The sequence below is a fragment of the Eumetopias jubatus genome, unplaced genomic scaffold (assembly GCF_037043125.1).
Source record: "Eumetopias jubatus isolate StellerSeaLion01/CBP00866 unplaced genomic scaffold, mEumJub1_p1.0 scaffold_17, whole genome shotgun sequence".
Lineage (NCBI taxonomy): Eukaryota > Metazoa > Chordata > Mammalia > Carnivora > Otariidae > Eumetopias > Eumetopias jubatus.
The window spans coordinates 17,645,880-17,673,071 of NW_028274823.1; the positions used below are offsets into that span (position 1 = coordinate 17,645,880).

General features: G+C 47.9%; 1 protein-coding gene across 2 annotated transcripts in view; it reads right to left on the reverse strand.

Moving 5' to 3' along the window:
* Positions 1–18,202, reverse strand: part of HABP2 (hyaluronan binding protein 2) — a 32,278-nt gene extending 14,076 nt beyond the window's left edge. Inside the window, exons 1-2 of one of the 2 annotated variants that reach the window (XM_028121745.2) lie at positions 18,134–18,202; positions 6,156–6,192 (exon numbers count right to left, since the gene is read on the reverse strand). In XM_028121745.2, the coding sequence (XP_027977546.1) occupies positions 6,156–6,192; positions 18,134–18,202 (106 nt within the window). Of the gene's footprint in view, positions 1–6,155; positions 6,193–18,133 lie in introns of those variants that run through there. The other variant, XM_088019918.1, reaches the window with a different exon arrangement.
* Positions 18,203–27,192: the final 8,990 nt, after the last annotated feature.

Sequence of the window (27,192 nt, forward strand, 5' to 3'; positions counted from 1 at the left end):
TTACTATGTACTGGGCCCTGCGCCAAGCATTTTACAGAGCTAATTTCACATGGCGAATAAACGGCAGGATCTGGACTAAGGCAGTTGATCCCCATATAGCCCCTAAATTGCATCAGCTCGACGGCATTCAGCTGGATTCTTTCACTGCCTCGGTTAATTCACACTTACCCTTGGGGAAAGGGGTGCAACCATTCCCATCACATACCCAGGCTGCTATTTAGGATTTGCCCAAGGACAACCTAGAGAAGATTCATGGATTTTGCCCAGTGAAAGACAGGGCAGGGTATGGCACTGCCCACAGGTGTCAACCTCATGCTAGGCAGGTCCTTTGGGAAGAGCAAGTGCATGCGTAAGGCTGGGCTCAGGCTCTCTGTCATCTGGGGACTTAGAAGATGCTGGTAGCTCTGTGGCTCATGGAGAGAAGTTCGCGATTTGAAGAAAGTTGGGCTGACTTTGCTCTCCCCAGCTGGCCGGAGTGCGGCAAGGCGGCAAGTTGAAGCTATAAGGATGCTGTCTGGAGATGCATATGGTAATGAGGCGGGAGCAAATGCAGCTAGCGAGACTTGCAAAGGCACTCCCACAGAGCCAGCCGGTGGCTCGGAGCATGCCACTTTACCTCGGCCTGATTATCAACCGCATTATCTCCCTCGTCTCTCAGTCATTCCCTTATAGTCTTTATCTCTTTGGCTTTTGAAAAATCGACTTTTGCACAATGGCTGTTTTATATTTCCCATTAAAATGGAACGATCTTTTTATTTCCTTTTTGAATACGCCAACTCTGGTTCCTTGCCAAAGTTTCACCTCATTTATCACAGTGTCAAGTCAAGACTCCCTTTGCTTGCTCATTATTTCTCGTGAGCTGCTTTTCCCCACTATGAAAATGCTCCCAGAGGAGGCCACCTTTCCAGGGACGAGGATCTAGGTTGAAGATAAGGCCATTGTCTTCCTGGAGCAAATAAAGTTTCTTTCCATCTAGCATGATAAAGCGGAGAAAGAGAGTGAGAAAGTGAGGGGAAAAAACCGTTTTTTCAGAGTTTGACATGAAAGATTTCAAACTGACATCTGGGAGAGACAATGGGCTGGTAATGAGCTGATTACATCATTTATTTATTTATTTTTTGGTTTAGAGAATTTATTTTTGTTTTTCCAACAGGTGTTTATAGATAAGTGCCTTCAGAGTGCTCCTGTAATTTCTCCCATCCCTCCCACGGGTTGAAGATCAGCCAGGCTAATCTCAGCTCCGCCATTAAGAATCATTCCCTTTGCAGATATTTGGAAACGGGGAAGGTTTTTACATAAATGGAATCGTGTGACTTTTCTAGGTGGTGGGGGATGGCTGAAATGTCTGCTGGAGGATTTTAACTGGAATCCAGCCTTGTTAACAGGGTCTGCTCAGCTCTCGGCGAAGCTAAAGAGGGAATAAGACATGTAAGCTTTGAGTCATATGTCTGCTAAACAAGGCAAAAAATCCCTGCTCTTCTCCGGGGGGCCCAGGGCCCTTGGTTAAGGTGGAGAGAAGCAACAGAGGCTCAGTGGCCCCAGGTCACCAGAAGTCAGCCAATTGGAGTTCTATGCAAGGAAAGGCACCAAGATCCTTTACCTTCGGGGCGCCTGTCCCATGTTTTCAGAGCGCTTTATAGAAGCACCCCCTGGCAGGGCTTCTCCACCTCCAAACTTAGCGTATTTTGTCTTTTCTACGCTATTGGCACTTAATCCCATTGTCTACAGAAGAAAAGTGTGTTGTGCACCTACGATGGGCCAAGTATGACGCCAGGCTCAGGAAAGCACTGGGAGTGATGGAGAGATGTGCAAAAAAGAGTGAGATGTGGCCTCCAACACAGGAGCTTCCGGGCCAGGGTGAGTCAGGGAGGAAAACCAGCCAAGAAAGGAAATGAACAGGGAGTGGAGAGGCAGCGGGGCTAGATGTGGCCAAGTCTAGGTTAGGTGGCTCCACGTTCCACACTGGCACGTTAATACAGTATGAGCCAATCCCATGGGGGAAGATGGCCCTGACTCGCCACCTCTCCCTGTCATCTCATCTTTAGCAGTGAGACTTTGCAGCTCCTCCTACCAAGAGATGGAGTTGATTTCCCCACCCCTTGGGTCTAAACTGGCCTTGGGACTTGCTTTGACCAATAATAGCATGTGCTAGAAGGACAGCGTGCCAGCACCAAGTCTGGGTCTCAAGAAGTCTTACACACGTCCTCTCCCTCTCTCTCTCTCTTTCTCTCCCACCCCTGCGACTGCCATGTGTACAGGTCTGGCCAATTCTTTGGAGGTTAAGAGAACGTGTGGGGCAGCAGAAGGCCGAGCACTTCCAGTCAAGGCCTCAGACATATGAGAGCCCAGCGATCTATCAGCTGACTGCAGACTTGAGAGGAGGCCTAGCCAACATCAGCTGAGCCTGGTCCAGACCGGAGGAAGTGCCCAGCTGAACCTGATCTAAATCGCCAACCCAAAGAATTGAGACCTGATTCTTATTCTATTAAGAATATTCATGGTTGAAGCCGCTAAGTTTAGGGTAGCATACTCTGCGGTAATAATGAACGAGCACCCAGGGCTTGACTCGTATTGGGTTGCCAGTGGGGTAAGAGTTTTAGGTATTTCCTCAGTGGCCCAGAAGGCTGTAGAGTGCTAGGTCTCATGGCTGGAGCTCAGATGGTACCTCTTTCTTGTGGTTTATTATTCAACTTGGTCTATCTAATTGTTCCCTCCAACTAGATAGTTGGTGTCTTAAGATAGAGGGCCACGTCTATTCCTCTTTGTAGCCCTCGGACCCAGCACAGATCCCTAGATGCAGTTAATGGATGCGTTTGACAAGTGAGTTTTTCCCTCTGTGATGGGGCCTCCCTTCTTTCTGATTGGCCAGCATGGAGCTCGGCCAGCAAAGTTGGTATTTGCTTGGAGCAGGGGAAACGGGGAACTTAGGAGAGAAACTATTTGAGATCTGGGTCGTAGGTATTTGGTCAAGAAGATGCCTGTTGAGCTCCGTAGAGTCTAGAAATTTGTCCAAGTGCTTTCCTGCATCAAGAGGGGTTAGAGCCTGACCTAGAATTTGCTTCCATTGCTGGGTTGGAGGAAAACACCGCAGGTCCAAATATAGATTATTGGAGACTTTCTCTAGGCTGTCGAAAAGGAGAATGCTTTGGGTGAAGAATGGGAGCTGCTCTCAGGAGCATTTTATGTTAGGTATAAAAAGAAATCCTTGTGGATTTGTCTATTTATCAGAGTCTGTTTCTAGAACTTATCAGGAAGGATGGTGAGAGTATCCTGAGCTAACTCAAATCATCCCAATAACTGGTTATTATCTATTGAGTACTTTCTATGTACTGGACACTATACTAAATAAATGTGGTGGCACATGATCTTATTTAACCATAGAGACACCCCATGGCATAGGTATTATTATTCCGATTTGACAGAAATGGGAAAACGAGAGCAGGAGGAGGTGATATCCAAACCCAGGTCTACCTAACTCCAAGTCTGGTTTGCTTTTCTACCGGCCCAGGAGTCTCTTGTGGGTTTGTGTTTCGTGAAATTCCATGGGTTTCAGCTTCCAGGAAGTAACACACGTCGAGAAATCTTTTTTAGCACATGCTCCAAGTCCCTCAAGCGGGATTACCGTGGTCTGGACCCAGGGTCTCTCGGAAAAAGCTCAGAGTTTGTGTGATGGGGGCTCCTCAGCTGCTCTGGTTAAGGAGCTTGCCAGATGTGCGGAACGGAATAAAAATCTCTGGAATGCTGTCCCTGTTGGCGTCATCCATCACCGTAGCACAGACGGTACCTCCGAGGGCCTCCCCCAAACCCCAGCCCTGTTGGTCTGTATCTGACGCTTCCAATCCAGCTGACAGGGCAAGCTCAGCGGAGACCCTCACTGGCAGGTGGCAGGACAGCTGATGGATGGGCTCAGCTTGTGTTGCTGGGCAGAGCCAAGCCAGCTTTGAAGAGGCATTTCCGCAGGCCCGTTGGCTGTCACGGCACCTGCTTTGGGGAGAGGAGCAGAGTCTGTGCTGTTTGATGGCCACCTCCTTGGCCACCCATTGGGGACTGCGGCCCAGGCGCCTTCTGCTCCCACAAAACCCTCGCCATGCACTGTGTCCAGCAAGACCAGCTACAGAAGCCGCTTGCCTGTGGACATGGGCATGGTGTTTCCTTGGTCGCACTGCTTTCTAAAGCCGGCTGGGATCTGACAAATTCCATCGAAGCACCACCCCCATGTGCAATTAGAGCAGATACCAACAGGGGCATTTTAAAAACCTAACCTGCTCTTTGCAGAAAGGCCGGGCATACTACATCTCGCCCCGCTCCACAGCCAGAGGTTGACCGAACACCTCGAGCCGGACTTGGGAGCCCAGGGATGGCGGGCTCCAGGGTCCCTTCATCCACTCACCAAACTGGCAGAAACTATTGACAGAGTTCTTCTAGAGCCTAGACTTTCAGAATGGTAAATCCAATACTCTCCACTCCCTACTAAGTGGTTTTTCAGCCTGTGTTTAAAGACCACCAGTGATGGAGAACTTACTACCTCCCAAGAGCCCAACAGCCCATTCAGATTTTTGGACGACTCTGATGGGGAGGAAGTTCTCCTGTTTGCAGACCAAATCTGATCCTGTCGCTTCTAATCTCTTTCATTAAAGCTAAAAGCCTTATGAACACAGAGAATGAATCCTCCCTTTTCTGTGATCTGTGTTCAGTGGGGCCACTGCATCCAGTTGTGCAAGTTGTTCACTGCACAACGTCAGTGCCATGGTGTCAGAAACTCGTGGTCACTATAGATGTCTTCTGCAATTTTCTGGAAGATGGCCGTACAGTGTCTTGAGGTAAAGACACCTCTTAATTCTCACAAAGTTGACGTCATGGACTAGGAGTGGATCTGCTTTTCAAATCCTTGAAGAGAGCGAGGTCTCTGGACTCTTCTATGCTCCTTGTCTGTTGTGTGACCCCACAGTTCTGGAGCTCCATCTCTCTGACCCCTGGTGCCTGAGTGGTGTGTGCTGAAGGCTGGGGAGGGGGCAGCTCTTCCCACCTCTTGGCTTTGGACCGCCCCCTCCCCCGGACTCCACATGTGGATGCTGGTGCAGGCAGCTGGGGGGAGCCCCCTGAAACACGATTCCTCCAAGGAATTAAATTATATGTTGTCGAATAGAACAGAATCCTTTGCTTTGGGGAAAGACATAGACCCTCTGGAAACGCACATGCCATGCTCAATTCCACAAACATTCCCTGAGCATAAGGGGTAGACAAAGCTCAGACATCGCCTGCCTTGAACCAGCACAAATCTGTCTGCCCATCCACGGCTTTGCTGCCAGAGAATATTGACCGTCACGTGGATTTTGACCCAGGTGTCCCCACATTTGCTCCAAATAAGCCCTTGACCCAAAGTTTAGACATGACCGCCATCTCCATGTGCTGGCTCCCTGGCTCTGGTCCTCTGTGGGGGACCAGCACAGGTCACTGCCAGTGGGGGATACCAGCCTCCACCCTGGTGGACTTGGGTGTGGAGTTTTCTCCCCCTTGGGCCTCGGAGCAGTGAAGGGAGACATGGGCCCCGAGTCAGAGATTGGGTGACCGCAAGAGCAATAGCCCTGCTTGGCTCGGGCACAGTGGAGGGCTCCGGGCAGGATGGCAGTGGTGGGGGTGCAGGTGGGAGGCCGTCACAGGGGCGGGTCAGCCTGAGGACTGCCTGCGTGGCACAGCACGGAGGACCCGGCTCCAGGAGCGAGTGGGGGCCCAGGGCCAGCCTGCCTGGAGCCAGTAAGTGCCCAATGCCACCCTCGCTTTGTGTCGGCCTTTTCAGCTCATCTCATCACTAACGGGCTGTGTGACCTGTAGCCTCCCCTCCCAGGGCCTCAGTTTCCTTCTCTGTAAAATGAAGGGATTTAACTGTATCAGCAGTTTTTCCCCTGGGGTCCTGAGACGGGGGACCAGGGGTACCCATGGGCAACTCAAAATCGAATAAAGCATACTGTACGTGCACGGAGGGACAAACACCAGGAGTACATTTTTCTGGGAAAATTCTTGGAAGGGGTCAACAACATTTCTGAATTGTTTGAATCCTGAGCTTGCGCCCACACTCACATGCATGGGTCCCCTTTCTTCCATCCCAGAACCAGCCTGTAGTTTGTGAGGAGCCCCAGGGCGATCCACACACTCACCTGGGTCCGGGTCTATGAGTAAAGACATCAGGGAGAACTGAAAAAAACAGAAACAAACACAAACCAACACAGGGCTGAGCAAGTTTGAGTCAGCTGACTGGCTGGGTGCCTCCCTAGGCTCCTGCAAGGCAAGAGGAACTTCTCCCAGGGTCACATAGGAGGATCAAGAGCGCTGGGTGCTCTGGGATGGCTGTAGCTGGGATGGGTGGGAGGGAGAGGGAGGGGCCTATTTTGAAGATGCCTCCTTCTTCCTGTGCCAGTTGAGCATCCTCCTTGGTAGGGACTTGTGGTGCTTGTGCGTATCTGTTCTCATGCCGGGGCGTGGGTGCCCCGGTACAGACAGTCTCGTCAGCGGTAGTGATTAGCATGGATTGAGCATCTCCTGTCTGCCTGATGTGCGTTGCTGCATCTCATTCTTATAAGAGCCCTATAAGGAGGCTTTTATTGGCCCATTGACAGATGAGAAAATTGAGGCTCAGAGGTCACACATTTGTGATAGGATTTGGATTCACACTCAAGTCTAGGTGATTGCTTTGGGTGACAACTCCTTGGGCTGGGGATGGACAGATGCTTAAAACTCTCCAGTGGCTTCCCCTTGTTCTTGGAATAAAATACAAACACCTGCCACAACCTATGAACCTCCCCCCATACCCCTCCCTTTCCACTGCCCCTTACTAATCTCCAGCCACACCTGGGTTCCAATGGCATGAGCCAAGCTCCCCTCACCTCAGGGCCTTTGCACTTGCTCTTCCTTCTGCCTGGAAAGCCGTCTCCCATGACCATCACTAGGTGCCAGCTTAAATGTCATAAGGAAGCCTTCCCCAACTCCCCTATGGGTATGACCCCCTCCCCCATTGTTTCGTCACTCTATCCGTTCATTTCCTCCGTAGTTCTTATTGCGACATGTAGTTTACATTTGTTTATCTGCACGTTATCTGTTTCTCACATTGACTCTGTCCTCCAGAAAGGCAAAGATCTTGTCTGTTTCATCACTGATGTATTACCCCATACTGAGCATAGTGCTTGGCACATGACGATCCTCAAAGAGTTTTTGCTGAATAAATAAATAGTGTTATGAATAGTTCCTTTTAGAATGCAGTGCTTACTGGAAAAAGAGAGCTTCACTCATTTGATAGCTGGAATATTTGCTTTTACTTAATTCAAGGGTCAGCAAACTCAGGCCCTTGGGGCCAAACCCGGAAGTGTGGTTTTACAAATCAAATTTGATTGGGACACAGTCTTGTCTGTTTTTAAGTATTGTCTGAGACCTCTTTTGTACTACTCCACCAAAGTCATTGTGACAGAGACCAGACAGCCCCAAATATTTCCTTCTTGGCACCTGACAAAGTTTGCTGACATCCGATTTAGAAAAAGAGGGTTGCAGCCCTGACGGGCCTCCCTTTGGGTCTTAGCCACTAAAAAGCTGTGGCCAATGTGGTCATCTTCCCAGTACCCACATCAATCTTCCTCTCCCCCCGGCGGAAGTTTGGGTTTTCTGTTTTACCGTCGGCCACTTTAACCATTTTGGGAATTAGGCAGATGGACAATAAATTAGAAAAGACAGGTAAAAAGAAAGAATGCATCCTGACAGGATGTACCGAGCGCACAACATCAACGAGTGGGATTCTTGACAAAAATGCTTACCCTGTGTCTACCCGTGAGGAACAGGGCAGGTGCAGATGGCGGCCATTCGACAAAACAACCAGCCTCGACCCTACAAAAATGTCAGTGGCATGAAAGACAAAGAAGATGGGAAGGCTGTTTTTCATGAAATGAGACTGAAGAGACAGGACAACCAAATGCAGTGAGTGATCCTTGTTTTTAAAAAGGAAGCAGCTTTAAAGGACATTATTGGGGCAATTGAGAAACCTGAACATAGACTTATATGAGAGAATATTAGCGTATCAATGTGGAATTTCTTGAGAATGATGATGGTATTGTGAATGTATCTGCATGTATATTCAGTGTGTTACTCTTTCCACTTTCTGTAGATTTGACAAACTCTCCCGCAAACGGCTGGGGAGGGAGCGGGATGCAGAGAGTCGAGAGGCCCTTAACCGTCTGGACTGTGTCTGTGCCGGTCTCATTGCCTCACCTTCCCCCACCCGGCACCTGGTTTCTGCAAAGAATGAGACAAGGGCTGGGCATTTCTCTTAGGAAGGGGGTTGATAGTGGGGAACCTGACAGAGGGAGGGTAAGTTCAGGTCTCAGGGGTATTCCTGGGCCTGGGGGCTCAAATGGGGAGCATCTGAAGTTGACCCCTCCAGGCTTGAGGGCTAGGGCAGTGCCAAAGGAAGGGCATGAGACAGCCCCAGGTGCCAACGTTACCCCTCCTGGCAACTCTGCCTTGGTCCTGGCCTTTGCCCCGCCTCCACTTCCCTCCATGGAGCTCGTCTGGAGGGCAGGGCCTGTCGCTCTTTACCCGCATTCGCGCAGCCCAGAGGAGGTACTCACTGAATTCTCCCATTTGAACTGAATTGTGTGAGCCGTGCCTGTCCACTGTCGGCCCCAAGAAGTGCTCAGGACAGGAGGGAGGACTTTGAGGGACAGACTTCCTTGGTGCCCAGTGCGGGAAAGGCCTCTGACACCTGTGCCTGGGGCCAGAGCCCCAAACTGTAGCTCTGACGCGGACCAGGAGGGCCAGCCGGGTGCTGTGCCACCCACAGCCAGCAGGTGGCAGACGTGCCCTTCCCAGGAGCTGGAGCTGGAGCTCAGAGGGAAACCAACAAAAAGAACGCGGGACCTCTTGGGGCTGGGGGCCCTGCTGATCCCACTGGCTCTCGGGGAGTCGGAAGCAGCTGCCGCCCAGCTGTGCAGCCTGGGCTGCGTGTCTGGGGGTACCAGGGATCTGAAGCCGGCCCACTCGTTTTGTGAATCACCAGGTCCCCCGGCAGAGACTGCAGTGAAATGTGGAAAGGGGCCGCCCAAACACAGGCTGGATATCTGGGGGACCTTGTGGGAAAGGTCAGGCCGGTAGCCGGTTACTTATGCCCTCCGTCTGGATCCTGAAACTAACCTGGGAGATGGGGCCGGGGGAATGGGTAGGCGAATATTTGCCTCCTTTCCTCCCATTATGGCATTCTGTTTTTACACGGTGACAGGGAAATGATATAACTCCTACTCCTGGGGCTTGCAAATCCAAGGAGGAAGACCCCTAAAGCAAAAGAATAAGAAGAAGGAGGAGACAACTGTGGTCTCCGTTGACATGTATCAAGAGCTGACAGTGTGCTAAATGAAGTACATAATACTTGATCACTGAGGTTCTATAATTATGTCCATTTTAGAGGTGAGCAAACAGATGTACAGAGATTAAGTTGCCCAAAGTAACTCAGCGGGTCAACTGCTGGAGCCAGGATGGAATGGAGCCAGCCTTCCGTCAGAGTCCTTGGTCTTAATCTCCATTACGATGAGGGATAAGGGAGCCATGGCAGGCATTCACTGGAATGGAAGAATGAAGAAGGAAACAGAAGAGCTACCTAACTCTAAGAGAGGCAGGGCATGGAACTGGGTGATGAGATCAGACCCCTGTCCTTGGAAAGCTTTATGAAAGGCCTGTCCAGACTAGCCCAGTCCTGGCAGCACACAGAGAGAGCCACTGGGCACCAGTGACAGCTGAGAAGGTACAAAAGTCAGCTCTAGCCTCGGCGGGTCCACTGTGGCTAACACAGCTCAACACACATCTCCACCCAGATCAAGGGGCACGCCAGTCACTGCCTGCTTCTGCCACCACTTATATTCCTCATCTCAACATGGGCTAAAATAGCAACTTCTAGTATCTTCTAGTGTCTTTCTAGGCTAAGGTTGGTTAGTGGGAAAGACAGAGGCCAGAGAAAAAGATACTGTCTCTGAGTCTTACTGATTTACAGTGTGATCTCCTTGGGGGTGAAGAGCATTGAAGTCTAATCTGTTTTGGCCTCTCTTTAATCTAGTTTAATCTTTTCCTAGATTATTTCAATTCTGATTCTTCCTCGAACCTTTCAGATTTTTAAATCTTCTGGAAAACAAACAAAAAGGCAGAGGCTAAAACTCTTGAGTTGATGAATCCCAGGCTTGGGAAGCAGAAGAGGGGGGATGGGGAGCTAGACCTGTCCCTTGGGGCCTGAAGCTTGGCTTAGCATGAACCAACAACAGAAAAACCTTTCCCCTGGTGGGTAAAAACTGAGGACTCTAACCCCACCATCCTGTCCTCCTTGGATGTTCTACCATGACCTGGTGGTAGATCAACGTGGAAGAATTGCATTCCTCCCGAGGGCAGCTGGGTGGGAGGGAAGTCTGCCCCGGGGCCAGGTGAGGATGCAGCCATGGAGCTGGAAGGTGGGCCAAACACAGGAGTGCACAGTTCAGCAGGCCAGTCCTCGCTATTGGACAAAGAGCTCAAGGTCAGGGTGAGAGGTGGCAGTGACAGAGGACAGAGGTTGTCAGGGTTCTGGTCACCAACCCAAGTATTGCCCCATACCATCTCCCCACTCTGTCTCCTGCTCCAGACAAACCAGGTGATGAAATTAACAGTTGTGCAAAGCCACTTAGAACTTTTCGGGGAAAAAAAAAACTGTGATAAAATACAGATAACACACTACTTTTTTTTTTTAAAAGATTTTATTTATTTATTTGAGAGAGAGAGAGAATGAGAGATAGCACGAGAGGGAAGAGGGTCAGAGGGAGAAGCAGACTCCCCGCCGAGCAGGGAGCCCGATGCGGGACTCGATCCCGGGACTCCAGGATCATGACCTGAGCCGAAGGCAGTCGCCCAACCAACTGAGCCACCCAGGTGCCCAACACACTACTTTTTAACTCTAACCATTTGTAAGTGGACCATTTGGTGGCATTAGTCACTTTCCCATTGTGTGTAATCATCCCCACTATCTTTACCCAAAACTTTCTCATCATCCCCAACAGAAAGTCTGTAGTCATCAGACAACTGCTCTTTCCTCCCTGCCCCCAGCCAACCTGTCTTCTCTTTTCTGTCTCTAAATGTGCCTATTCTAGGTACTTCGTATGTGTGGAATCACAGTATCTGTCCTTCTGTGACTGGATTTATTTCACGAGGCATGATGTTTTCAAGGTTTATCCGTGTTGGTAGCGTATATCAAAATTTCATTCCTTCGAAGGCTGAGTCAGATTTATTGTATATCCATTTTGTTTACCCCTTCGTGTGTTGAGGGACGTTTGGGTTGTTTACATCTTTGGCTGTTGTGAGTAAAGCTGCTGTGAATACTGGTGTCCAAATAGCTTTCAGTTCCTGCTTCCCATCTTTTTGGCTTGTGCCTAGGAGTGGAATTTTCTGGGTCCTAGGATAGTTCTACGTTTAACTTTCTGAGGAAACACCATCCTGTTTTCCATAGCGCCCGTGCCATTTTACACTCCCACCAGGCACGCATGAGGGCTCCAATTTTTCCACATCCTCACCGACCCTGGTTACTTTCCATTTTTAAATGGAAATAGCTAGGTGTCAAAGTGGTGTCACTCAGTCCTTTTATTCGGTCACAAGGAATCTTGCCTTTCCTGCTTTAGCACAGCAGCTGCACGACGCTGTCTCAGAACCGACAGGTCCACTGTGGCTTTGCTTTAATCTGAAGCTCAGGGCAAGGAGGCAAGGGGAAATTATGGAGGCCAAAGAAGAAAGCCCTGGCCAGTGCTCTGGGTGGGTGGTTTCCTTCTTGGGAGCCTGGCGAAGCAGGACCATAGTGACCAGCAAGGTCTACAGAGGAGGAAACTAAGGCCCGGGTGTGTGTGTGTGTGTGTGTGTGTGTGTGTGTGTGTGTGTGTGTGTGTGTGTGTGTGTGTGAGTGTGAGTGTGTGTGTGTGTGTGTGTGTGTGTGTGTGTGTGTGTGTGTGTGTGTGTGTGTGTGTGTTGAAGTATTCCTGTAAGGACATGAGCTGATTGGGGCAGGGGAGGGACTCAAGACCATACCTCCTTGCTCCGAAGTCAGTCACCTGTGTCTGGCTCAGAGGGACTCTGTACAACTTCTCTGCTCTCAAGAAATTCAGAGCTTTAGAGCCCACTCAGAAGCCTGCCTAGGTAAGTGGGGGTTGGACTGTAGCTTCATGTGACAAGCAGAGAGGGGGTGGGGCGGAGGGAGGAGCTCCATGGCAGTTGTCATTCTTTGCAGGAGAGCTGAATGAGAATTCAGATTCCTGGGCCCTATCTGCAGAGGTTAAGTGTCCATGGGTCCTGGAGCAGGCCCAGAACATGAATTTGTTCACCTCGGTACTTTACCCTCAGGTGACTTTACCCTCAGCCTCGCTTTTGATTATACCTGCCTTAGGCATGAAGCTCCTGGCCGAGGAGACTGTGGGCTGATCTTTGCTGCTGTGCAAGGTGTTGGATCTCCCGGTCCCTCAGTTTCTCCAGTTGTAAAAGTAAAAATTTCCTTGCCCTCATGTTTTATTCAAGGGGATGCGGCTGCTCATGGGGAGTGTAGCATTTGCAAAGAGTTGGGGAGGATTGAAGGTTAGGGAGTAAGGTCATCCAGGATAGTGAGATTGGATAAAAACACTCCTTTCTGGATGTGCTAATGCAGTTGGAAGGCCTTTGGAAAGGCAAATGAACAAACTTTTGTTTGGGGATGGGTCGGAGGCCGGCCACACGGGCATAATTCCCCATGTTAACCTCGGCCGGTTGGCCTCAGCAAACAGCCCAGGGGCTCAGAAAAGTAACTTCCCGCTGATGGGAACCCAGTCCATCCCTGAAGCTGTGCTTTCTTTAGTGTGGAACCGGGGATCCCCAAGCTGATTTGGGTGGTGCTTGGCCAGGGCGCGACACCAAACACAGCAGGAGGCGGTCACTCCCTTCCCAATTCTACTGTCAACCCTTCCAAACCCATCACAAAGAAAAACTCGGTGGAGCTGCTAAGTCTATCCTCTCCGCCTTTTGCTAGTCTCCCCTTCCCACAAGGAGAAAGCAGGCTTGAGGTTCTGAGCATCTGCGTGACAAGTGTAACCAGTAAGAATTCAATGACATTTTCTGTGATTTTTTTCCCCCCTATTTATAGTAGGGACAATTTCCTTTAAAAAATAAATCTATCAAGATAGAGAAAAGATAAGTATGTTTAAGGAACATATTAAGAAACTGGCTTGGGCTTTAGCAAGATTTCATTCATGAGTAAGGTTTGAAAACACTGAACGGATTGGTTAGCCATCTGGCAAGGCTCGATGCTTCTGGTGTTAGAAAGAAAAACTGTAGGGACTGTGGAAGTTGCCTCTGGGTAGGAGTAACTTTGTCTCCTGCCCGAAGCTAGACTCTGAGACACTCCCTCTTCTGACACTCCCAACACCATGCTGAACCTCCTCTTTTGTTCTTGGGTAGCGCCTGACATTGCCAACCTCTAGCCCAGGGGTAATGAGCTTGGAACTGGCATTGGGCAGACCTAGGTTTGAATCCCGGCTCTGTAACCCCCCAGGGCTGCCATCTGCGGCAGATTATTGAACTCTTCTATAGCTTAGTTTCTTATTTGTCAAATGCGGATGACATGGTCCCTAACTCACGGGGCTCTCGGGAAACTTTAATGAGATCATAAACAGTAGGCATACGACAGCTGACATATGGTAGAGACTTAATAAACTTAATAAATGGTTGCCACTATGATTATGATTATTAGCCACTGTTGTCAATGAGTTTGAGTTTCTTTCCTTCTTTCTTCCTTCCTTCCTTCCTTTTCTTTCTTTTTTCTTTCTTTCTTTCTTCTTTCTTTTTCTTTCTTTTCTTTCTTTCTTTCTTTCTTTCTTTCTTTCTTTCTTTCTTTCTTTCTTTCTTTCTTTTTCTTTCTTTCTTTCTTTCTTTCTTTCTTTCTTTCTTTCTTTCTTTCTTTCTTTCTTTCTTTCTTTCTTTCTTCTTTCTTTCTCCTTCCTTCTTTCCTTCCTTCCTTCCTTCCTTCCTTCCTTCCTTCCTTCCTTCCTTCCTTCCTTTCTTTTTCTTTTTTGCAAAGTGTGGACATGATTGAGGAGGGCTCACTAAGCATAACCTCTTCCTGGGATTTGTTTGTCTGGTCAGAGGCATGTCACACCAACCCCCACCCCTTCATTTTTGCTGGGATCCTTGCCAGGTCCTAAGCCAGAAAACCTTGTTATATTAATTATAAAGAAAAGCATGTTTTATTTAAAATCCCAGCTGCCGAATATTCTGCCATGCTGTCTCTTTGTGACAGCAGCATGACTTTTGCATTTAGGGAACCATAATGAATTTAAAATATAAATATATCTGTGCCTATATACACATGTGATTTTCCCGCGATCTGATTTCCTTAAACACCAGTGCACACCACCAAAGCTAATGAGTTGGAATTGTGCTTTGGATCAGTTTAAAAAAAAATGTATGAGAAGTTGCAGTGAAATTCAGTCTCTCTCTTTTCCATAAGATTCTGTGTGGGTTCCAGCAAGAGGGAAGGACATCCCTCCTGGGTCTGAAAGAGACTTGGACATTCTGGAACATTGAGGCTTAGAAAGGGGTGGCTTGTATCTTCCCATCAAAGGCCTGGTTTAGTCCTGGGGGGCATGCAGATTTGGATGCTCAAATTAATCAGACATTGAACTCAGTTACTTGACCATCCAAAACTGGCTCCAATCCTTCAACATCCACACTGTTTCTGCATCATAACAGACAAGCTGGGCTCTCTCGTTTCTCTCTCTCTCTCTCCAAGCTAGAATCTGGCAGATAATGTACATCTGTCAAGCAAAAGGGTGTCAAAGTAGAAAGTGGTAGGGCCTATGGACTCGGGGGCTTGAATTTCTTCTAAAAATGGGAGCAATAGCCCCTCATCTGGTTGGTGCCAAACAGGAATGTGAGCCCCATGTTACTAAAATGTCTGGTTTTCAAGAGAAGCTGGGAATTTGTACTTCTATGTGAAGTGTTCTGATTTGCAAATGTCACCAAGCAACTGAAAGGAAATTAAAATACTCTTAGGCTGACCTTCTACCCACCAAATAAAACTTGGGCTGTGAGCCAAATGTACCCCAAGTTGCCAATTTGCAGGCTCTGGCCTATTCAAAAATTTCTGTGGTGCTCTACCTGAGAGGATGCTAGAGTTCCAGAGTTCTTAGATCTAAACTCTAGGGTTTAAAAAGTCCAGGAGTGGGAACAAACACATTGGGGAGAGGAGGGGCCATTGTCTTCTGTCCTCTCTGGGGATGGGCCGAGCTAAGTAGGGCAGGCTTGAATAAGCCTTGTCCTCTGGCTTCTGATTCTATGATGGCCGAGCCCAGTGGCACCCCCAAATCACCCAAGAACCACAGCAAGAAGAGATTTCTGAGCCCTGGATGGTGGTGCCCTTCCTTTTCACAGTTGAGTGGGCTTCCTGTAATGGGGAAGGAGTTGGGCAGACCTGGGCCTCAATCCTGGCTGGGAAGTTAGTTTAATAACTCTGGATCTGTTTCTCACTCATAAAATGGGGACAACCATACAAGGCTGTGCTGGGGACAGGTGTTCATTAAGGAAAACAAAATCTAGCCCCATCCAGGAAGAACCTATGGCTGAAGCTCTGGTGTTGACAGCAATCACATTTGACCTATACCTTTTTGGATCATAGGTATCTGAATAAAAATCTAAGTTAGAGATGAGCTCAGAGAGAAGGCATTGTAAGGTGTGCTGCATGACCTAAATTCATGGGAGAGTGTCCATACAACCTTCCAAAGGATAGTGATCACAGGCCCTGTGACTGCTTTTCTCTAAAGTTCCAGAGGCACATGGAGTTGTTACACCCCAACCAGCACATAAACCCCTGGTCTAAGAGCTCCCTGTTCCTACACAAAGGACCATGCCCTTGAAGCTCTTTGGACAGAAGAGATCTCATCTTTAGCCAGGGTCCAGGCAAAAGATCTGGTCCAGACAGTGGACAGTATCCCATAGTCTAGAGCTCAGCTCTGCCACTTCCCAGGGGTATGAGGCCAAGCTGTCCATCTTCTCATCTGTGAAATGGGAGCAATAACAGTTCCTACTTCTCAGGGTCCTTCCCGAGATGAACTGATCCACTGAAAACACAGAGCCTGGCTCACAGGACTTCTCATTAAACGATAGCAGTTGGTTAGTATTTTTAGCTATGTGCAGTGGGAGAGGCCGCCCAGCCCATCTGGCTGTGTGGCTCCTTCCCCCCGATGATGCCCCCGAACTCTCCAAAGCATCTGAGCGAGTTGGCCACTTTCCCCTGGATGTCTGTGGCCTGGCCTGTGGAACGCAAGCCGCCTTCCCGACCACCTGTCTGGCACACATCTGGGATAAGAAAACATTCCAAAGCCCTGAATCCTCTCTCTGGAACCGACTAAGCTCATTGCCTGAAGGCTATCTCTCATATTTTCTCTTTTATCCATTATTGACTTATAATTTCATTGCTAACCCTAAAAATTCACTGGGGCCGGCAAAAAAGGGATTTTTGGGGACCATTATTGTTTTGTGAACTTCAAACAGACTGCATCAACTCTCTCCTTGCCTTCAAACTTCAGGCTCTAATTCTTTCCAACTGGTACTTTCTCTGGGCCCCTTGTGGGCCTCTGATAATTGCCCCTCTTCCTCTAGACTTGTGCTGTTTCTGCTGGGTCTCTGCCCCAGACATCCAACAAGCAATCAAATGAGGCAGGGAGGGGGGGGGCGCTTGAAAATGTGTAATTGCAACCCCAGCACACATATACAAGTCATCACTGGAAAAGAAAACTCTCTCAGAGGTGAGACACTTGACAGGTTAATATGGGGCTAAGGTAGGGGTCTGAGGACAGTTTACCAAAAAGGGAAGAGAGGCTCTTGTTTTTGAAGTATCTAATCAGAAAACCTGAAACTGAACCTGCTTCCTACAGGAAAAGCTCTATGAAGTAAAATGGGAAATAAAATGCAAAGGTATTTCACAAGATAAAGAGGTTATGACTGTTAATTCAGTTCCCATCCCCTGCTGCTTCTCTATCCACTTCCCCCACAACACACACATGCACAAAGGGGGGCATTCTCTGATTTTCACAGAGAAGTTGTATTCATTCTGGAAATTTTAAGGGAAAAGAGCTAACATTTATTGAAAGCCAATACATTGCCTCATTCAATCAGCCGTGGCCCTCCCCAGATCAGTGAGAGATTATCAGTTGGTTTGCAGTAGAGGAAACTGAGGCTCTGAGAGATTATGTTGCTTGCCCAATATTCCACAGCAAGAAGGTGGCAAAGCTGTGATTCAACGTGCTGACTCCCAACCCCACACTCATGCTTAAACCACATCCAGTAGGGAATTCCAGGAGGCTCTATTTCTGCTGATGGGGCCTCTCCTGTGCCCACAGAGATCCAGCCAATACTCCGGGACCCCAGTGGTCCAAAGAAGAAGCTGATCTCTCCTCTAGCCCTCTGCTCCCAAATGCCGAGCATCCCCATGCTCCCAAATGCCGAGCATCCCCATGCAAGACCCTCAGATGGCATTTCCTTTCCCAGCTCACCACCACCTCCCTTGGACCCCTGCTTCCCCTCCCTGCCCCATCTACTAGGGTCCTGTGAAAAGGAAGAAACAGTATTACCCACAAAGCTTTCTCCAAAATGAATCCATCTAAGTAAACCTGTTGCCAGGATCATATGCAACCAGCAAGATTCTCCTCTAGAGCCAAATCACAGGGGATCTTACCCTCGTGTTGCCTGAAATGGCTAGAAAACTGTGTAGGTCCATCAACGGGTACAAGGAGAGTTGGTAGCTTTCAAAGGCTTCTCAAATGGTTCTCTAAGGTCCACACCGGATCCCAGCCCACTGTCTTAGCAGATTTTCTTGCCCTGGTCCCTTTAGTTGTAAGGCGCTCAGGGAGACTCTCCTCCAAGAGGGCTCAAGTCAGTTACATGGTCTTGTGGAACAGACTTCCCAACAGCAACCGACATTGCAGGCACGCATTGACTCTTACAACCCGGCCATATTCAACGTGGCAACCCCAGTCCTTCACAACTGAAGTTTCTAGTCACTCCTGGCCTAGCTGTTTTGGTTCTCCCCATAATCTCAGTCTCTCAACTACAGACGTTTGATGGGAACACTTACCCCCATGGCCGTCTTTCCCGCCAGAACCATTAACAGCAGAATATGGAGGTCAGACATTCTGGCAAGCATCTATGCAGTTTAAGAACTCTTGCGTTGCCTGACACACAATTTCTTTCGTTGTCTATGTCTTTAGGGTGGGAAAATGTCAGTCTCCAAGGATTCAGGAACAAATGAAGAGGATGCCAATTATTAACTAGGCATCAAATACTGTTTAATGTTTAATGTTTTGCAAACCAACTATCTTGATTAAACAAATGGTAACTTTGGAGTTAGGCTGAGTCATGGGGTGGTTTCTTTTCTGGGGAGAAAGTCTCCAAAGAAAGTAGCAGAGTTCAAGAGCCCTGGCCCCTGGGTGCCCCCCGGGGGCTGCTGAGGGTTCAGTGCAGAAGGTCCGAGAGTTAACGACCATCCCAGTCGCAGGATGAAAGCCTGGGTTCGGGTAAGGCTTCTGCTATGGGCCGTGGCCATTGCTGATTCAGACAGAATGTTAACAGAGTTCTGACTCATCAAATCTCAAACAGAATTAAGGTATGGATGGGCTCCTAATAACATCACACTTTCTATTCATGAAAGATAAAGGATGCAAAACTGCTATTGACAAACATTGATTCTGGGCCCTTTGAAGCATTGCCCATGGTTGCTTGTTGCCTTCAAAAGTTTTCTTTTAAATCTCATTACATAAGGTTTTTACTTTTTAATTATTTTTTTTCCTTTCATTGGAGTCTTTCTTTGATCAAAAGGGCGAAGAAACCACGATGCTCATATTTGGGGCCCATTGTTCTCTCTGTTCCTCATTTAGCTACACTGGTTTCAGGGATGGCTATATAAAGCAACGTTACCTACCTATGAAGCGTGGGTTCTCAGGAACACAATTGATTTCTTTAGTAGGCATCATCTTGAGCTCTCATAATCACCTGATTGCCCACAGTAATCTATGTAAGGGCTCCGGGAATCCTCCTGCCTGAGTCCTGAATCCCAGTTCTGAAACCTTGCTGCCAACCAAGGCAGGTGCTCACCTGGGGCCGTAACCTATTTGGCACACGCACTCGGACAGCTCAGTGGCTTCTTTTGGCTTTGGAAGCCAGGTTGCTAGCCGTGGAGGGCCCCCCATGTACCAGCCCCGGAGAAGGCCAGTCAATGCCTCAGGCACCAGATGTCCTTGTAGGACAAATCAAGTCATGCCGTTTTACCTCCTAAATAACTCCAAATCTGTCTTCTTTTCTATACTTATTTTGTTTCCAGCTATTTTTGGCAGCCATCAACTACTCACTCTTGGTCAACATCCACCTGATGTCTATGACACATGTACTCACTAGTCCCTTTTTCTGGAAAGTTCTCTGGACTCACCCTATACTTCCCCTAATCTTTACTCCCACCCTAATTCTGTTCTTAACTGCAACCCTAATCGCTCTTCAGCAAGTTTATTTAGTTAACTCACCTAGTTAGTGCATAATGCATCTTTCTGATTTCAGCACAGACATGACTTTCTCAGAAGCCCTGCATGTGCTTTTCCTTCCTAGCCCTTACTGAGCTTGCCTTCCTGTGCCTGCATTGCTGTTTCATTAATCCTCGTCCCCCGCTCTCCCCACCAGACTGAAAGCTCCGAGGGCAGGCATTTTATTTTGCTCACTATTGGATTCCTAGCATAGAAGCCTGGCACTTGCCTGGCCCATGGTAGGTGTTCAATAAATATATCTTAAATGAAAAACCACTTTGTTAAAGTGACAGTTGGTTACCTTAGAACAAGGACCCCTAAAATAGCAGAGCCAGCTCGATGTGAAAAACTAAAGTACTTGTGAAATTTTAAACACACTCCAACCTGTGCGTGAAAACTACATTAATATCCATCGAATATGCACCGGTGATCCGCTGTGAGCCCGGTGCTGGCGACGAAGGGACCGAGTCAGCAGACATGAACTTTGCTCTTAAGGAACATACACTCTGTCTGGAGACAGGTAGACAATGAAAAAGTAAGCAAGTTCATTTTGGTGAGTGATAGGTGTGAAAAAAGAAGGAAACAAGGTGATGGACCAGAAATCCTTGTGGGTGGGAGGTCTCCATAGCCTGGGAGGTGGTGAAGGTGGTGATGTTTGCAGAACAGGTCACCTGTGTCAGGTGCTGGGGACACTATTGATGGTTATCTGACCCCAGAGCAAGGGCCAAAGAGGCAGAGCACCAGGGAGTTTGCTGTTTTCCAAACTTAAGCTGGGGACTTCACAGCACCTGTACGGTCGGTAGAAAGTAGTAAGATAAAGTTTTCACCTAAGTTAATCACTGCATCACTCATGTGACTGGGGCATCTCTTTCTCCCTCCACAGGCTTGTGTGAACTTGAGACCTTCTGACTTTATGGACAGAGTCTCAGAAAACAAACCAGCGGCTTTCCTGCCTATGTCAATGGAAAGTGACCTCAGCACATGTGCTGTCCGTCTTTTTAAAAGGATTAATTTCCCTGACGTGTAATCTTCCCTTTATCTCAAGCAAAAAACAGTTTTGCTCTTTGTGTAATAACTGCAGGCCTCCCACATAATGTATCTTATTTCCCTACAGTCTTGTTATCACAATAATGTGAAATTGAATAAATTTCTGCGCATAGCTCTAAAGGAGAGCATTCTCTAAACGATGTGTAGTCCTTTTAATTTAGGAAGACAAAAGGGTGGTGCTTATCGTGTAATACGTCTTTATCTGGGGAGTTGGAGCAGACCTACCTGGGATCGCTGTTGTTTTGAATTCAAATGCAGAGTCTTTAGCCCTTGTTCCGGTGTGGGCGTCAGCTCTAATCAAGTCAGTCGTTCCATCCGAGTTCTGGGCGGCATTTTCTCACAAGTTGGGGTACATCCCGTGGCGAGAGCCCCTATTCTGCCTTGGGTGGGCTTGGGACTCTGGTTGTCTGTGGGCTGATTCTTCCACCCTAAGAAAAGGCTTCCTCACGATGCCCTTGCCAGAGACCCACTCTTCGATGTATTGGGGTCGGGGTTGCTTTTATACAGCAACCACTGGTTGGGTCTGAACCAACCTGTTTCATGTTTATTCATGGTGACGTCCCAACAGACTTCCTGCTGGGCCTTTAGCACAGGGAGGCGGACAGAGGAGTACCCACGAACAGCAGCGAGGACTCAGAACAGCCCTGGGAGAGCCCCCACTCTGCCATAGCCCTGCTACGGGACGCTGTGGACATCATTTATTCTCTTTGGGCCTCAGTTTTCTCATCTGTAAAGTAGGGATAATATAGTTCCCACTCCGTGGCGTTACTGAGAGGTACACGTAAGAGCACGAGGTGTCTTAGTGCAACGGCTGGTATAGAAGAGACTTTGCAGAACACGCTGCCTTTGATATCAGTCAAATCTTTTTATGGGATGGTACTTGCTGAGCCCCCAGACCCTCAGAGATGAAAGGGCCCGGTGTTCAGTGAGTCTAGTCTCCAACCTAGGGAAGGAATAAGCCCCTTCTTGGGGGAAACCCTTATTTCATTAGTTCTCTCTAGGGCAAGGGTCAGCAAACTTTTCCTGAAAGGACCAGATAATAAAAATTTTAGTTTTTTTTCTGTCCATCCATTTCTGTTGCATCTCCTCAATCCTGCTACTATGACACAGAAACAGCTGCAGAGAATGTTATACCAGTGAGTGTGGCTATGTCCCGATAAAACAGTATTTACAAACAAAGGGCCACGGCAGGCGCCTGAGTGGCTCAGTCGGTTAAGCGTCTGGCCCTTGGTTTCGGCTCAGGTCATGATCTCAGGGTCATAAGACGGAGCCCCACGTCAGGCTCTGTGCTTAGCAGGGGTTCTGCTTGAGATTCTCTCTCCCTCTCCTTCTGCCCCTCCCTCTGCTCACGCTCTCTCTTTCTATATATAAAATAAATTAAAAAAAAAAAAAAAAAGGCCATGGCTTGTGAAGCCCTGACCCAGGAGAAAGTGATAGGATACAGCTGGAGCATTGCACAACTTGCCTGGGCCCCAGAATCTTTATTCTGATCCTTTATTTTATTTTTTTTTATTATGTTCAGTTAGCCAGCATATTGTACATCATTAGTTTTTGATGTAGCATTCAATGATTCATTAGTTGCCTATAACACCCAGCGTCATTGGACGTGGGCTATCCCCATGGAAGGAACACAAGTTGGGTCAAGGCGACTCTCGGTAAGGGTAATTCTCCAAGAGGAGCTCAACTGAGAGCCTTCAGGAGCCAACACCAGGCAGCTGAGAGAAAGAGGGCCTCGTTTGTGAAGAGGGATCTGAACACCATGGCATACACTCCAACTATGGACTGGAAATTTCCTTCACATTGCCTAGCTGGAAAATCCAAGTCAGGAAACCTGAATGGCTCAGTCAAGCTGTGGATGAGCCTCCCCAGTCTATCCTTGGTCTAATTCAAGATGGTTGGAGCCACAAACATGGCCAGGCCAATCCAGGTCCATGGAGCAATTGCAGATGTTTAATTGGGGCAATCAATATCAAACAGAAAACCAGACTGCTATTATGGAAATCATAAATGCTACACAGTTAATAAGCCAAGCTACAAATTTATAGCTAAGCTCCCTGTTGGCCAAAGATAAAGGAAAACCCTGATCGTTTGGCATGATTTTCATTATACTTAAGTCAGTTTTCCAGGAAAAATAAAGGTGGTTTTTTTTTTCCCTTTTTGGTCAATTCCAGGTCAATTTTGATTAAAAAAACAAAAAACCAAAACCCTTATGATCTGATGAGCACAGGTTGGAGTTGGGTAAACAGGATGGGGAATTCCACTGACATGCTGGCAATCTCTAGCTGAAATGAACCCTGGTCGTTGGTCACTGGTGGTTGTGACTCCTGTGATCTATGAGGTTTGGAAAGATACAAGAACCATCCGTGCAGTACAACTGTGTGACTTCCAAGTACAGCACAGCCCAGTATGAATTAAACAACTCAGGATCTTCACACAACAATTGATCTGCCCATTTGTAGTTCTTTCCTTTCTTTAATCTTTCAGCAGGGCTTCAATCTTCACTCTCATATTTTAAATTTCCTCTGTTGGGTGGTTGTCTATGGCGGGGAGTGTGTTTTTTCCCCCCAATCTCTCCCATCCCATCAACCAGTTCTGCAAAAACATGAGTCCACCCTCTTGGATCTTCAGACTCACAAAGAGCTATTACCTGGCCTGTGTGATGCTTCTTGTTCTAAGTGTACAGGTTTATTAACTTATTTATTGAATTTATTATTTATTATTTGATTTATTAAACACTTATTAAACATTTTTGAATAAAATTCTGCATATGTTTTGATTGTTGGGAAGCCCTCCACTCCCCCCTTCAGTGTAATAGAAAACCTGAAAGAGGGGAGGGATCTTGAGATTTGGGTGTCCCTTTCTGTCTAAACTTGGCTTTCTGAATAGAATGTGCTGTTTTCAAAAGCCTTTTCCCTTTGGGGGGGTGGCAGACCTCGGAGCACCCCCACCAAGGATGTACTTCTAGACACAGCCTGGTGTTGACATCTTTTCTAAACATGTTTGCTTCCAGCTTTGTGTTGTGGTGGCGAGAGCCTGGGTTGGCACTGCACACTTGCTGTGTGATCTTGAGCAAATTTCTTAATGTATCTGAGCCTGTCTTAAATAATTTTTGTGTGAATTAAATGGGATGATATATGTGAAGGAGGTAGAAGTGGAAACAACACACACACACACACACAAACACACACACACACACACACACACACACAGGTGTATGATTTGGCACCCTGAATCATGCGTTCTTTCACTGATTTTGGAAGAACTCATTCAGTGTGGGGTGCTATGGCATTCTAATGTGCATAGAGACTTCCATCTCTGTCAAGGGAAATCCAAATAGGCAAATCTACAAGCAGCTATAACACCAGGTCCTTGCTGAGGCCAACTCTGAGCCATGAAGGACACAGAGAAATTGGAGGAAGTCATATTGGAAGGTACAAAGCGGGTCCCATTGGTCATTACAGAATAACTCAGCTAACACTCATACCTACCCACACACCCCAACCTCACGCCATTCAGTGAAACCAGTTGCCATATTGGTAATTACTAACCATCACCAACATGTATTTCTTGTGTCTCTCTGAGGATAGAGATCACAGGATGGACCACACCTACAGGCTCTACTAAGGCCCTCACCCCCCATTTGGGGAGGCATAATTTCTCTATGATTCAGTTTCCTCATTTGGGACATGAGGGCAGTATTAGTATGCACCTCATGGGGTTGTTACGACAATTATATGGGTTATGACGTGTAAAGTTCAAAATGCTTGAAACTGTTCCAGCTCTTGGGAATGCTCTACAAGCATTTGTTAAATGACCCACCCTCCGGAGTGTCTACGGTAGGGGCTTTAAACACTACTATCTAAAGCTGCACCAAGGGCCTTGTTAATTAGCATAAAGGGTGTTAAAAAAATAAATTTCGGGGGTGAGATAGCAGGTTGACTGAAATGGTGGAGCAGGTGCCTTTGCCCGGTGTACACAAAAGAAAAGAATCCGGTGAAGCTGGCTGCCCAACCCTTCAGAGAAAAATTCTCAGTCTAGACATCCTTGTGGTCTTGGCTCTGATTCCTGGTCCAACCAAAGACCAGACCTACAATTGCAAAGTGACTCTTGCCTGCAGACTGGTGTCAGAGCACCTGCAAGAGCAGAGTGGAGACTTACAAGGACCCCACCTGGGTGATTTGATGCCTCCTTGTTGCGTGTGGCCGACCGCTTTTACTACAGTGCCCTCAGCTAGCAGGTTGGGAGGGGAAGCCATGCAGCTCCCATCCCCCTCTAATAAGCAGAGACTCCTTTTGTTTTCCCCAAAGCCTGACAGCTGTGGAATGGACAGCTTGGCTTGGGTCAGTTCGCAGCCCAGGAAGTATTGAGAACAGCTCCTGCCACATAGCACAGACCTCAAATGTGAAGCCATTACTACCCCAGGACATAGTTAGAGACCGGCCAAGTATTAGGTCACGTGGAACAGACGACAGGAGTGACAGACTGGGGGAAGAGGAAAGCCAGGACCCTATGGCCAGAAGCTAAACGGGGGCTCCCTCTCCATAGATCCGGGTTTAGTTCTAGCGCCCTCTTGTGTCCCTTGGTACCTCTGGGCAAATCGGCGACTTTCCAAAGCCTCACTTTTTTTTAACTGTAAAATGTTGTGCATTCAGCCAGTTTTGCCAGTGTGGTGAGGAAAGGCTGAAATGCTTCATGATCACAATGACCTCCCGAATGCAAGAGTGGGTTCTCCCCTCGCCCTTGCTGATCTCCCGTAAAATACTGATGTGTGTGCTGTCACCGTGCCTTGCCCCTAGCAGCCACGTCTGCAGTTGTGTCCAGGCTTATCCGTCGGCCTGGAGACAGGTGAGTTTTGTCTTGAATCACCTTCTTTCCCCAGAGTTCCTTTTCTCCTGCGTCCTCCTGGAATGTGCTTCTCGAAGCTCACAGGCCTAGCTCCCTGTACCCCCTCCCCCAGCCCCACCCCCAACCCCAGGCTGGGGGTCCCTGCCAAGGATGCAGGTGATGTGTCAGTCTGTGTGTGCGCCTCCTGAATCTCTTTCACGTCTGTCCTCTTGGGCCTACCAGCACTGCCACGGTGTGGCTCGAGCCCTCAACAACCTTACCTGGACCTTTGCAGTAGCCTCCGGCTTCTATGGAGGTGTGTCTGTCACCACAGGGGTATATGAGATCCCAGGGATCGCAGAAGGGGGTGAAGGAAGGAGAAGAGGGATAAAGGCAGGCTTAGACACCAAGCAGTGGCATCCTCTGGGGTGACAGTTCCCCAAACGTAGTCTGAGCCTATTTAGAGGTTCTCCTTGACGTCTGCCCTTGCGGACAAGTACATAGAAGTGGCAGCAACAGCAAATAAACAAGGGGAGCATTTGTCGGTGGGCTCACGGGAACTGCGTCTTTCAGAAACAGACACCCAGGGATTCCCTGTCAATACTTGCGTTCCCGCCAGTTCTGGCTCAGACTGACCCCTCCCACGGGACCTCCCTCACACAGACCTTTGCCGTGAGCCTGTCCTATGGGTTGGTGTTCACACATAGGAATGGTGGAGCTAGGGAGTTCAGGGTTTGGATCCAGTGCCTCCATTTTCTAGCTAAATGATCTGGGACTGGTCGGTTATCCAATCCACGGAGACCCAGGAGGCCAACTGAATTTGATAATACGCACGAAGGTCTTTGCACAATATCTTGCATGCGGTCAATACTCAGTAAGTGCTGCCCTTACTTTCCTGGGCTGCCTAAAAGCAAGACTTTCAACCACCACAGGGAAATGCACATATTGCAAGACAAGATTATTACTGTACTTTATGTAATATCCTAATGGTTCTTTTATGAGGCTGGCATTCTTCATTGGATTCCTCCCCTTGATTATGTCTACCTGAGGAAATCACAATAAAACCGTTACACATCTGAATTCATTTCTAGAAAAAGAAATCATGTATTTTCCTTAAGCCAAGCACATTTTGTGATTGGATTTGGGGCTTTGTGATCACAACGAGGCCAACAGACCACAGAGGTCTTCAGATCTCTTTCTAGATAGAATTTCTTCCAGCCTTTCTCATGAAACCAGTTTTCCCATATGCTCTTCACAGAGGTATCTTTCCAACATTTACCCTGGAGATGGCACCAGTTGCCGAGAGGGACATACTATACAGAGAGTTATCAGACATTTCCGAGATTCTGAGGAATCATTAATTCACCAGTGATATTTGAATCAACTAGTCAATTCCTTGTAAGCATGCATGTAATGCGTGCTGGAGTCGGCCCGTACTGGCTCCCAAGAGCTGATTGTCTACATTTGGGAGCATCACACTGGTAGCTTGAAATCAGCCACATGGAAATATTTATATCACAGAAATTAGCAAATGCTACAGATCAGGGCTCCCCCACCCTGGAGAGCTAGCTGTTAAGTGTTCACCAGCACATAACTGTACCCAATGGAAATGAGAAACAGAGAAATCAAGTGACTTTCTCAGTGTTACACAGCACAGTGGCTTAGAAGACAAATGGCAGGAATTTTTAGATGTAAAACTTAAACTGGGCTTTTAAGGGAATGTGAATAGAATAGAATAGAATAGAATAGAATA